This window comes from Rattus norvegicus, chromosome 9, assembly GCF_036323735.1.
Source record: "Rattus norvegicus strain BN/NHsdMcwi chromosome 9, GRCr8, whole genome shotgun sequence".
NCBI lineage: Eukaryota > Metazoa > Chordata > Mammalia > Rodentia > Muridae > Rattus > Rattus norvegicus.
The window spans coordinates 1752881-1766401 of record NC_086027.1 but is presented as its reverse complement, the minus strand read 5'-3'; the positions used below and the strand labels follow the sequence as shown (position 1 = coordinate 1766401).

Sequence of the window (13521 nt, the reverse complement as noted above, 5' to 3'; positions counted from 1 at the left end):
TTTTTTTTTTTTCACATTGGTTTATTTTTTTTATTTGCATCTCATTTTCAGTACAATTTACAACATTGTCCCCGTTCCAGTCTGATTATATGCATGCTAAGTGGCAGAAAGGGTCTGGAATAAATACATTAAAAAAGAGGGAAGGCTGTGAAACTAAGTGGCCCGCAGTAGGTCCTTAGGGGGTTTGGGGGTGGGGCTGTCTGAGAAACCAAATGGTACACAGTAGGTCCTATAGGAGGGGGTGTCTGAGAAACTAAGTGGCACACAGTAGGTCCTACGGGGGTGCGTGTCTGAGACATGAAGTGAATAAGGAAACTCAACAGGAATGTCAGCTGCAGCTCTTCAGTCATCTTTGTCTTTTGCTCCGTGCTTGAGGATGCGCGTGAACTCGATGTAGTTGAAATTCCCCTTTTTGTCCATGGGGGCCTCCCTGTACAGCTCATCCACTTCCTCATCTGTGAAGCGGTCGCCCATGGTAGTCAGCAGCTCCCTCAGGTAATCCTCCTGGATGGTGCCTGTGGCTTCCTCATCGAAGCAAGCGAAGGCGTTTCTGATGACGTCCTCTGGGTCAGTGCCATTCAGCTTCTCTCCAAACATGGTGAGGAACATGGTGAAATTGATGGGGCCCGGAGCCTCGTTCATCATGGCGTCCAGGTAGGCGTCGGTGGGGTTCTTCCCCAGAGACGCCAGCATGTCGTGCAGGTCCTCCTTGTCAATGAAGCCGTCCCGGTTCTGGTCGATCATGTTGAAGGCCTCTTTGAACTCCTGGATCTGGGACTAGTCAAACATGGCGAACACGTTGGACGTTGCGCACTGAGGGAGCTTTTTGGTGGTCTTGGTCTTTGCTTTTTTGCTCGACATGGTGGCCGTTCAAATCTGACCTGAAGCTGCACACACGAGAGGACCCAACCAGCGACTGCCGGCCCTCTTCCTTTCAACAACACATTTGTTCTTTTTTAAGCGGGTGCGTTCTTGATCCTTAGGGCCCCCCTTACCTTCTTCTCCAGAAGCCATCTGTTTTAGTCATCTCCTATGGTGGTCTGGTTTGGCGTGGTTGCCAGTAGGATCCTTGCCAGGTCACAAGTCTCTCACCTCTGCTCTTTTACCCACTTTTCCTCCATTTGTTTCTCCCCCTCCTCTACCTCTCCTCTGTACCATCTCTTTTATGAAACACTTTCTCTGCCACTATCACTAAGTCCCTCAGACTCTCTTCTCTTAACCTCTCAACCCTCTGAAGCTTTGTCTTGATATATACTGCTGCCTGGTTAACAAAAGCTATTATAGCTACTGCTGCTTTCTCTTCTGGAGACCCAGGGTCCATGGGAGTGTACTGTCCCTCTCTAAAGAAGCTGCAGGCTCTCATTGTCCCCCTGACTAGTAAATGCTTTGATCAGATGAGGGTCAGCACTCAGCTACCTTGAGACCTGTCAACAGAGCCTGCCAGTAGACGAAGAATGTCCCCTTATCTTTAACAGTGTTGAAGTCCCAATCTGGGCAGGTTAAGGGAAAACAGCATCAGTAGCTGCTTGCTTATTGGTGGGTTCCCCAGTGGGGCCAGGAACCAATTTCTTGGCCTTTCTGTGAATCCTGTCCCTCTCTTCCGTGGTGAAGAGAACCTACAAGAGCTGCTGGCAGTCATCCCAAGTGGTGGGTGAAGAGAATTGTCTCTAACAGTCTAATTAAATCTTGGGGGTTGTCTGAAAAGGGAGAGTTCTGAGTTCTCCAGTTGTAAAGGTCATTAGTGGTGAAGGGCCAATAGTGGGTTGATTTCCTTGATCACTGACCTGCCCCACTGCACACAAGGATAGGGTGACTAATTCAGGCTCAGCACCCAGCCTCTGGTGGCTTCTTGTCCCCCTCTACTGTCTGTGGCAGAGCTGCCTGTGGAGCCTGCTGTTCTGCCTGAGGAGGAGAATAAGGTGGGGATGGAAAGGTGACATCTTCCTCCGTTCCTCCTTGGAGGAGACTGTAGAGGGATGGTTCAGAAGGAAGTGGGTGGCCTGGGAACTCTTCCTTTGTAACCTTGGGCTTTTTGCTAGCCAAGGCAAAAACTGTATCCGTGTTGTGTGAGAAGAAAAGGTTTAACCCAGGAGGGCAGGTCTTCTAGGAGGTCTCGACAGGCCACCACAGAAGGTATTTAATCCAGATGGCCAAGTTTGAGTTTAAAAATAAGCTTTTTGATTTCTTGGACCAATTCAGGTCAAAGGATCCCCTCCAGGGATCAGCTGGTGTTGAAGGTGGACCATTCTGACCTGCAAAATGTTGTTAATTTATCTTTCCTAATGGTGGCAAAAAGACTTGTCCTCCTAGTCATTCTTAAAATGGCTTAAGAAGCAGTTCTAGTGGAGTTGAAGGCACCTATCCCACGTTAATGTCTGTTAAAGTCAAAGTTGCCCCATACCAAGAAACATAGGAATAGACCATTAGTCCCAACAGAAACAACAAACACAAACAGAAGGTTGATCTTCAATTCTCTATCATGAGGAAACAAAATTCTCAGATGGCTGCTGCCTGCAGATCCCAAAGCCTCACCCAACCCCAACTGAGACACCAACGTCTCTCATTCCGAGTCTAGTCACTTTGACCACGAAATACAGATTTTTTTAGGCCTCTTTCCAGAACAGAATTACTGTGGTGCTTCACAGAGCACATGGAACAGAATTACTGCAGCACCTCACAGACAGATAAAAAGATTTACCATATGGGCAGACACAGACAGACAGGAACTCCTTATCAGCTGGTATCAAGACTCCTTCTAGAGGTCAGGACACATTCAAGAACCCCAAAAGACAACCAAGGAGCCTCTTCCAATGCAACCGCATTAAGGTCTTTATTTAAGCTCAAGATTGGGCTCCCCACCAACCCTAATGCAGCAAGATAGGAGGGTGAAGCCCTCAGCCCTCAACAGAACAAGGTTTTATAGGAGGTATAGAGCAAGCAAGGGGGTTTCCAGCCTGACAGGAATCTAATGGAATGACTATGGTAAGCTGGCAACTGGGTGCCCTGAAGCAAAACCATGAACAATCCAGAAAGTACATCTGTAATTATCAGACTAATCCTGATTGGCTGTTGCTAGGGAATAACTCTGGGATATCAGCCAGAGATAAACTTGGGTCAAGCTGTCAGACTCTTTTTCTTTTAAAATTAGAGGCTAGTTCCTAGATGGAGTAGGTTTGACCCCTCAGTCCTATTGATAGAGCCTCCCCAGACACCCCTGAGGAGAAACCAGGGCAAAGAGTTCACACAGGGGAAGCAGGAACAGACAGCTGGCCTGGGCTATCCTCAGACTTGGGGATTTTGCCTCAGCCTCACCAGTGCATTACCTGCATGGTTTTAGAGCATCCTTGGTCTAAAATCCATCTTCTCTAGAGTACATGTGTGTAGAAGGCCCCAGGATCCACTTGACTCTGCCACAGTTGCTCATACTGGTGGCCAGCTGTTCCAGTGTTACCTGCACTGACTCATGAGCACGGGTGGGACAGCTGTGTTCTTGCTCCTACCTGGGCCTTGTTCCCGCTTAGTCATTGCTGGCCTCCTGAATTCTACTGCTGCTGTTTGTTTGTTTGTTTGGGAGGGGGTTATTTTGTGGGGGTTGTTTTGTTGTTGTTGTTTTTGAGTTGGGCGTGGTTTCACTGTATAGACCTGTGTGTTCTGGAACTCACTATGTAGATCAGGCTGGCCTTGAGCTCACAAAGATCCACCTGTCTCTGCCTCTGCCTCTGCCTCTGCCTCCCGGTTATAAAATCCTGTGCTCCAGGACTGGCCCACAATCCCACTTGTAAATATTGGCTATCAGTGGAGAGAGGACTGAGTCCAGGACACAGCTATCCATAGCAGCCTACCACTTGGCTTCATATTTGGGCTCATGCAACCAAGACTCATTGAATTTCAAGATGAAGCAGCCTGGCTGACACCAGAAGACATTGTGAGTTCATTTGTGGATGAATTGGTGATTTATTAATGTATTGGGGTACAAGAGGTCAGAGGACAACATGTGCAAGTCAGTTCTCTCTTCCACCAGGTTCCAGGGATGGAACTCAATTAATTCTTGGCAGAAAGTGCCTTTACCTGCTCAGCCATCTTGTTGGCCCCATGTCTTAGGGTTTTACTGCTGTGAGCAGACACCATGACCAAGGCAACTCTTATAAAGACAACATTTAATTGGGGCTGTCTTACAGGTTCAGAGGTTCAGTCTGTTATCATCAAAGTGTGAGCATAGCAGCATCCAGGCAGGCACGGTGCCGAAGGAGCTGAGAGTTCTACATCTTCATCTGAAGGCTGCTAGCAGAATAATGACTGCCAGGCAGCCAGGATGAGGGTCTTAGAGCCCACACCCATACGCACAACCTGCTCCAATAAGGCCACCCCTTCTAAAAGTGCCACTCCTTGGGCTGAGCATATTCAAACCATCACACCCCCTAAAAGAATTTCTTAAAATCTTGGGGGGCTGGAGAGATGGCTCAGTGGCTAAGACCGCTGGCCCCTCTTCCAGGAGACCAGCTCAGTGGTAGAGCGCTTACCTAGGAAGCGCAAGGCCCTGGGTTCGGTCCCCAGCTCCAAAAAAAAGAACCAGAAAAAAATCTTGGGGGGCTGGAGAGATGGCTCAGTGGCTAAGAACGCTGGCCCCTCTTCCAGGAGACCGAGGTTCAACTCCCAGCACCAACATGGCAGCTCACACCTGTCTGTAGCTCCAATTCCATGGCACTGTCATAGACACACATGCAGGCAAAACACCGACGCACATAACATAAACATAAGTCTTTAAAAACAATTTAAATTTTTGAAAAGTTTGTTTTTATTTCCTGGACATGTGTGTTTTTCATGCATGTCTGTGCACCCAATGCATGCCTGGTGCCCATAGAAAGCAGAACAGGACATCAGATCCCCTGGAACTACAGCGATAAAGAGTTGTGAGCTGCCATGTGGTTGCTGGGAAACAAACCTGTGCCCTCTGAAAGAGGAGTCGGTGTTCCTAACTGCCAAGCCACCTCTCCAGCCAGCAATTCAGAATAAGACATACTATAAAGCTGCGTATGGTAGCCCATCCCTTTCATCCCAGTGCTCGGGAGGCAAAGGCAGGCAAATCTCTGGGCTTGAGCCCAGCCTGGTCTATAGAGAGTTCCAGGGCAGCCAGAGCTACACAGAGAAAGCCTGTCTTAACTTCCCACCAAAGGCTTTACGCATGATGTTTAAGAGATACTTCCCTGCTCCCTCTCCCAACGTTTGGGTGTTAACTTCTCTGGAGTGGGGCTGCTCTGAGTCTTCCCAATGGTCATAGAATGTGGGTGGGCTCTGCTAGGCCTGACCTCAGCTTGGAGCGGGGTTCTGAGGAAGGGGTATCTGGCAGCGGAGAAAACAGACTACCTGAAGTCAAACTGTGGGTCCATGTTGGCTCCTGTGCTGTCCCACACAGCTTTCCATCCAGCCTGGCTTCTCTCTTTTCCTCTCTGATCTGCATTCTCTGGAGATCTCTGGATTACTCATCTCTTGCAGATCTGCCTGCCTCAGAGCATAGCGGATAAAATAGCTGGACGGGACCCCCCCATCCTGAAATTAACCTTTTTACCACACCTGTGCCTAATCTTGCTCTGTTCCAGGCTGACCCGAATTCAGGAATCTGTCCTCCTTTACAAATATTCACAAAAAAAGTTTTAGCTGGGTGGGATCTCCTTTGATCACCACTCCCTAAATCTCTGTCTCCTTGCTTAGTCTTTTTCTGACAAGCTTGCTCACAGCACGGCTACCTTGTTCCTCCCTTTAGATTCTTGAACTCCATACATTTCATATTGCATCCTTATATTTATATATATATCACAATCTCACAATTTGAACTCATGTTTTTAGGGTTATTTTCCACAGCTTTAAGGGCTGTCCCGAAGGTCCCAGTGTTAGCTGCACCTTTACATCCTGGACTGTCTCTATCATGGAGTCATTAACACTAACTGGGAGGACATTCCTCTAAGGAGGAGCACAAAATGTGTACAATGTTATACAAACAAGCTCTAAACCCACAGCCATAGACACTCATGAAGGCCCACACCCCCTGTCCCTGTCCCAGGGACAGGAACCATGTCATTCTGTCCCCACCAAGGCCAGGCACATCATGGTGTGAAGCTCCTGACTTTGAAGAGGTTTCCGAGAAACCCAAGTGAATTCACAGGAGGATCCTGGAGAGTTGACATAAAAAAAATAAATAAAAAATAAAAAAACCTGGAAACTGGGTTCGGTCCCCAGCTCCAAAAAAGAAAAAAGAAAAAAGAAAAAAAAACTTGGAAACAAAAAACACCGCTGGCTCCTGCCATTCTAACATAGAAAATGTATCTATGGAAGAGGGGCTGCCGGAGAGAGCTCAGAGGGGAAGTTGAATGATCTGAGGTGATCCTTGGGACACACAAGGGAAAGGCAGAAAGTGACACAAGTTATCATCTGGTCACAAGTGTATCATAACATGCACTTATCACATCCTAAAAAAATAAATGTTAGAATTACTAAAAATCTATATAAGAAATGTACCAACTGTATCATCAGCTAGCAAGAGGCTTAGGACTCTGAGATGTGGCTGAGATGAAAGGTCCTTTACCTTCCTCTCCAAGTGCTCCAGGCAGGCCTAGGAAGACTTCTGTACCACTTCCCAGAGTCTCCTTGCCAGAGACCAGGCTTCCAATCCATGAGCCCTGGGGACACACTTCTCAGTCTCTAAAGTAGAGCGAGTGCTCAAGGGCCACAGTTTGGTCCAGACACAGATTGGTGCTCACTCATACACAGCAATTTGCTTCCAAGATACAGTTGAGTTTGTGGGACTGGGTCTCTCAGCAGAGTGGGCTAGCTTTGTAGTGTAGGCAGCCAACAATAGGGGTGTTGTGGCACTAGACTTCCAGTTGCTCAGATATATTTATTTTAGAAACTCTAGTCCTAGGGACAGTGTCTGCTGTCTTTCTGAGGGTCCAACTGCAGGATTTCTTGAGTTAGACAGTGCAAAAGTGCTTGGTGGCACCAGCCTTTCACCCCAGTAGTGGAGGATATAAGACAAAAAGATCACTAGCCTGGACTCCATAGTGGGATCTAGTCTAGCTTGGGCTACTTAGCAAGACCCTGCCTCAAAGAAAAAGCAAAGTTTTGATTGCTTTGGGCACATAAGCCCAAGTTACCCATATTCACTTGTGTAATTGGACATTCAGTTAATGAATGGAGCTAAGGTCTGAGAGGCCCCTCTCACTTGTGTCCCTGAGTTTGAATCCTTTTTTTATTTCTTTTTTTCGAAGCTGGGGACTGAACCCAGGGCCTTGTGCTTGCTAGGCAAGTGTTCTACCACTGAGCTAAATCCCCAACCGCTGAAACCTTGTTTTTACATAACTTTTCACTCTATTTGTTGTCAGTGTCACCTCACCAAAATATAAGCTTTATAAAGACACCACATTTAGACCTGTTTAATGGAGGGGTTGGGAAGGGGAGTTGTCAGCTTAGACAGGATTGGTGCGCACACATCCATCATCCCAGCACTAGGGAGGTGGAGCCTGGAGAACCAGGTGCTGGAGGCCAGCTTCGGCTGGATAGTGAGTGTATACAACACAGTCTCCTAAAAAAACAGGGAGAAGCGCTGTAGAGGAGGCTCCTGCTCTTGCAAAGATCCATCATTGCTCAATTAGGCGGCTCACAGCCAATGGCTACTCTGGCTCCAGCGCGATCCGACGCTCTCTTCTGGCCTCCATGGGCTTTGCATGCACACGCACAGACAACACTCTTTTAAAAAGGAAAAAGTTTTCAGTTTGTGGACTATGAAGGAGCAGGCGCAAGGTGATGGTCCGCTGCTCCTTTTAGACGGTGAGCGCCTCCGTTCTAGTGGAATCACCGTAACTCCGCAAAACACCCGCTGCCCTGACAGGAGCCACCAAGCCGGCCTCGCACACCTCCTTAGAGTCAACCCTTTAGAGCTGCGCGCCTCTCGCCAGGCCCCACCCTCCACAGCGATTGGCTAGCATTCTACTCAGGGGCCTGCCCCTTCACCCCTGATGGGCACTATGAAAGCCAATGGGGAGATCGCCCGCCTTGCCCGAGGCCGTTGGAGGCGGGCATGGGCGGGCCGTTGGGGGGGCGGGGCGTGCAGCCTGGTAACCGTTGCCGGGCGCAACGCCCCGCCCCGCGAGGGCTGCGCGAGGCTGAGGCGGGCGGGCGCCTGCTGCGGGCGGGCGCTGCGGGCGGGCGGGAGGGCGGCGGGAGCCGGAGGAGGAGCGGCCGGCGCCGCCACCGCCGCCGCCATAGAGACTGTAGCCGTGGAGACTGTTACTTACCAACGCGGAGCGACACGCAGCGGCCAACGCCGCGGGAGCCGCTACCCGAACTCCCTGCCGAACTCCAGGTGAGCGGTGCGGCCCGGGCAGGGGGCAACGGCGGGGGCGGGATCCCGCTGTGGGGGGGTTGCGGAGGCGGGCGCGGTGGGACCCGGCGCCCCAACTTTGCAGAAGCCAACCTCAAGCAGTTCTGATAGGCGCCTCTGATTTGGGGAAGCCTTGGGCTGGGTGGGAACCCCTCTCACATTCTGAAAAGTTTGTAAAGTAAAGCGATCTCTTCTCGCCTTTGACGCACTAAATCTTACTTTGAGGGGCGGGGACTCCAGAAGACCCCCTTGTCTCTTATTTTTACCCAGTAACGCTTGGAGCACGGAGGCGCCGCCAAACTGGTCCTTGCTTTCATTACCCCCTAACCTGAATTCGGGATTGCCCCAAACCCGCTCCTTGCTGTCATCCCTCCAAAACCTGAGTTGGGGACTCTCACAGAGCCAGCCATTCTCCCCCAAGTCTGAAAACCCAGGGGCACCGTCTCCCCTTTATACTTCTGAAATCGGGGTTCTGGTTGTCATCCATGAATTTGACTCCGAGGGTACTCTTCTGCTTGGTTCATAAGTTTTGACCCTCTTAACTAGGCACACTGGATTTGGGAGCCCCGGGACCTGTTTCTTGGGCTTTGACCAAAATAGTCACTGCGTTTGTTCTGGAAGGACCCTTCGTGTTTTCTTGCTCCCCAAATTGCCCAGGCACCCCATATCCTCGGACCACTCTCCCCTGGAACCCTACACTGCGTTTGGAGTCTTTTCCCACGCCGCGCTGTGAAGCTCATGCGCACCCACAGCTTCCCCTTCGCCGAGATCCACAATCCAGAAAACTTTTCCGAAGGAAAATATTGTGTAAACCGTTTGTAGGAAGATCCAGTTCTGGAGAGTGCGTGCGCAGCTCTCCCGTGCACAGGCAGCACATCCCAAAACACCGGAGTGTCTACTGGAGTCCCTTTCCATAGGCCGCATCCTCAGTCGGGATCCGCTAGGGCAATGGTTATTTCCTCGGCCCCCAGGGAGCTCAGCTTCCGGACAGGCCCCTAGGGTGGGGGGCAGGGGATGGGGCCCGCAGGGGTTGGGGCGGGAACGCACCAAGAAAGGAGCTGGGCTCCTTTCTCCTGAGACTTCATCCCTGCTTTGGCATCTGGAAGACACTCTGGTCCTCAGTCATTGCCTTGCCTTGCCTTGCTTTGCTCTGCGCCCCCTCCCCCAGGAAATTTCTACAACGATTGAGTGTTAAGTAATTTAACTTTATTAGCATGTATTACTTGTACACAATGATGTGTGTGACCTTTCCCCGTACGTTTAATGTGTTCTGATAATACCTCACCACTCACCTCTCTTGCTCCCTCCACTCCTGATGACCCGACTCCGCCCACCCTGGCCAGCTTCTACTTTTGCCCCTTTTTTCCTTGAAGGGAACAGAGTTCAGTTGGGGCCACATCACAGAGGACAATGGTTCCCTCCTCAGAGGTGGCATCAGATGCCTGTCGGTCCTCTGGAATCAGATGATTCCTTATTGTCAAGTGATTGGCCTTCCTATTTAAGTTTCTACATGTGTGTATTTATTGTGTATTTAACCACCCTGAGGTTAGAGGACAGATTACAGGAGACTCTTCCTCCAGCGTGAGTCCTGGGAGCTCAGTAGGCTTGGTGGCAAGAGCTCTTACCTGCTGAGCTGTCTCCCTGACAGTGAAATGAACTTTTCATTTAAAGTGAAGCAAAGACAATTCCAGGGCAGTGATAATAAAATAATAATGACACAAAACTTCTCTTTTTTTTTTGGTTCTTTTTTTTTCGGAGCTGGGGACCGAACCCAGGGCCTTGCGCTTCCTAGGCAAGCGCTCTACCACTGAGCTAAATCCCCAATCCAAAACTTCTCTTAAAATGTTTTCTTGTTTGTATTTTTAACATCTTTGGCCTCAGCCTGTGAGGGTGCTTGTTTGATGGGACTAAGTTCTGATTGAGTCCCTGCCCTTCTTCACTGTAACTTGGGTTCAGAGATGGAATGGACTGGAAAAACCACCCCAATGTGGTCGCTTACCACTCCCAGTGTAGAAAGAGAACTCAGGCCTCAGAGAAGGAATCTAAGGCTGTTACCATCAGGCCTTCTACTGCCTGTCTTGTGGGTCACTGTGGCTACCTGAGAAGAACTTGTCACCACACTGGGCCTCTAAAATACAGCCTATAATTCTCTTGCTGCATGAAGTATTCCCGCCTCTTTAGACTGTATTAGTAGTGGTATTTTAAAAAATCTTTGTGTGTGTGTGTACACATCTGTATGCGTACACATCTCTGTGTGTGTGCACATCTCTGTGTATGTGCACATCTGTGTGTATATATTGTGTGCACATCTGTGTGTGTACACATCTCTGTGTGTGTACACATCTGAGTATGTGTGCACATCTCTGTGTGTGTGCACATCTCTGTGTGTGCACACATCTGTGTGTACACATCTTTGTGTATGTGTGTACACATCTGTGTGCACACACCTCTCTCTGTGTGTGTACACATCTCTGTGTATGTGTGTGCACATCTGTGTGTGCATGTGTGTACACATCTGTGTGTGCGCATCTCTGTGTGTGCACATCTCTGTGTGTGCACATCTCTGTGTGTATGTGTGTGTGCACACATTTGTGTGTGCACACATCTGTGTGTATGTGTGTGTGCACATCTCTGTGTGTGCACATCTCTGTGTGTGTACACATCTGTGTGTGTACACATCTGTGTGTGCACACATCTGTGTGTGTGCACACATCTGTGTGTATGTGTGTGTGTGTGCACACATCTGTGTGGGCTATGTTGTACACATTGGAGGTTAGAGGATGATGTGCAGGAGTTGGCTCTTGGCTTCAGGTGTGTCTTGAAGATAAAACACAGATTATCAGACTTGGCAGCAAGTTCCTTTCTCCTACTGAGTCCCTGAGCCTTCCCGTGGATGATATAAATAGTCATCATATATTAGTATATATAAGTATGTTCATATGAAGGTAATAAGTTCATATATAAACTAAAGGTTGCTTGGCTTGTTAAGTCCTTGGCTAGAAGGAATCACATCTTTTCTTTCTTTGCTATTTATTTATTGAGGTGCTTGGCTTTGCATACACTAGGCAAGCATTCTGCCACTGCCTGGGCGTTCCAGCCTTGTTTCTTATTCTATTGTACTTTTTGAGATAGGGCATCACTATGTAGCCTTGGTTGTCCTGGATCTTGCTCTGTACACCAAGCTGTCCTCAAACTCAGAGATCTACCTGCCTCTGCCTCCCGAGTGCCACCTGTTTCTTTTAAACTGAAGCTAACTGTTTAAATAATGCCACCCCTTCCCTGTGTACTTGTAAACTATGGACTCTTCTTGAAAATGAGGCGAGCTGTCTGGAGGATGTAGTCCTCAGCAAACTGCAGGAGGGAACATGCAGCTTCCTTCCTGTCTTTGGGCTTTGGGGCTGAGATGACCCTAGCCAGAGCTCCTGCCTAGAAACTGACTATTGCAGAGAAGTGGAGAGCAGTGATGGGTCACCTCATGTCAGTTGTAGTTGTATCCCCAGCAAATAAGCCAGGACTAAATATAGGGTGCAAGTTGGGGCATTGTGCTCTGGTGCTTGGAGCTTCCTAGACAGTGGTATTGCTGGAAGGACAGTGGGTTTGTGTGCTGCTTAAGCCATTGGAATCCTTTACTGGAATTTCAGTATGTGTGGGACGGCTCAGCCCACCTTTGTCCAGCTTTAGGGAGTGGATGGATGGACACACAGACAGGCTTTATAGATGGATGGGTGGCTGGATGGGTGAATGAGTGAATGGATGGATCGGTGAGTGGAAGGATGGGCAGGTGTTGTATTAAGTTTTTAATCTCATACAGGAGTTTCTACCCTGCCTTTGAACATTCAGTTCCTAAATAAGACACAGAACTTTTATATTTATAATAAGCTTTAAAGCACCAGAGCTGGGCAGATATCCGCCTCTCTGCTTCCCCATCAATAACCTCGAGTTACAACTTGCCATGTTCCATCGGGCTGCTCTTGACTCCAATTGGCTAGCCCTCATGGCCTTGTTCTCATGACTCACCCAGCCCGTGGTGTCTTCTCCTCCCGCTCTTCTCTCCTTCATGGTCTCTGCCTCAGACCCTAAGCCTGGGAACCAAAACCTTTCTTCTTTCCAGCTACAGGCTATAGACAACTTTATTCAATCCATAGTTTTAAATTAAGGGGCAAAGTTAGGTAACATTGCTTGGTGTGCAAAATGATCTCCCCAACTCTGAGGCAACCAGGGCCAGTATATAGCATTACGATACATCGCAACAGACCAAATCTCAACAGGGAGGTGGGTGGGTGGGTGGGTGGGTGGGTGGACGAACAGACAGGTGGATGGGTTGGTTGGTGGGTGCATGAATTGAAGATGGATGGGTAAGATGGATGGATGGGTGTGTGTTGGAAGGTGGAGATGAGCTGGACCACCTGCGTGACTCATGGTCTTCTGTCATCAAATGACATGTGGTTTGTTGCTTAAGACTAGGTCTCCGTTATTTCTGAACTTGAACCACGATCCTTCTTATCCCCAACTGCCACTATGCTGCTAGGTGGTCAGGTAGGCGCTGCCTCTCCGAAAGGAGAAGTCATTTAAGGAGATGTTCCTGTTTTGACAAGGATGCTCTAAGGTGGGAACATGCAGCAGGTGCAGGCGATGGCCCTGCCCAGCTCCCAGGCCTTTGTACCCAAGGAGCCTTTCAGGTGCTGATGGCTGCTTCTGTATAGACTCTTCTTGATACTTGAAACCTGAGATGATCAGGTCTGGCTCTGCAGGGTCCCCAGGTCCATTCCTCTCATTTCTTACTCTTCATCACTCTGACTCTCAAGCTGACCTTGTAACTCTGTCTCTGGGGTTCTCTCTGTCCAGTACCTATGTACTGAGTGTGCATGCATATTGTATGTTATGTTGCAGTGCTGGGAACTGAGTCAGGACCTCACACATGCCAGGCAGGTGCTCACTACTAAGCAATGACCCCAGCTTAAAGGCCACCAGATTTTAAACCTATCCACTGACAGTGAGAATCCCCATGCTCTGGGCATTATGGTGACCAGGAGTTTACTGGGCGGCCAGCCCACTGAGCAGGGCTGTTTTTGATGTCTAAGATCGACTTGCAGGTGCCAACCCTGTGATATCTGGAAGGGAGCCACTGGGAGGTGGGCTGGCCTGGC

The 13521-nt window shown here is 49.2% G+C and overlaps 1 protein-coding gene and 1 pseudogene across 4 annotated transcripts in view; one reads left to right on the top strand and one right to left on the bottom strand.

The window, feature by feature from the left end:
- Positions 1 to 915, bottom strand: Myl12b-ps2 (myosin light chain 12B, pseudogene 2; annotated as a pseudogene).
- Positions 916 to 7242: 6327 nt separating this feature from the next.
- Positions 7243 to 13521, top strand: part of Rfx2 (regulatory factor X2) — a 67398-nt gene continuing 61119 nt past the window's right edge. For 2 of the 4 annotated variants that reach the window (XM_039083139.2, XM_039083138.2), the window contains exon 1: positions 7243 to 8356. In XM_039083139.2, the coding sequence (XP_038939067.1) occupies positions 8072 to 8356 (285 nt within the window). In that variant the 5' untranslated portion in view covers positions 7243 to 8071. The remainder of the gene's footprint in view (positions 8357 to 13521) is intronic. The other 2 variants (NM_001106877.2, NM_001413766.1) reach the window with 1 other exon arrangement.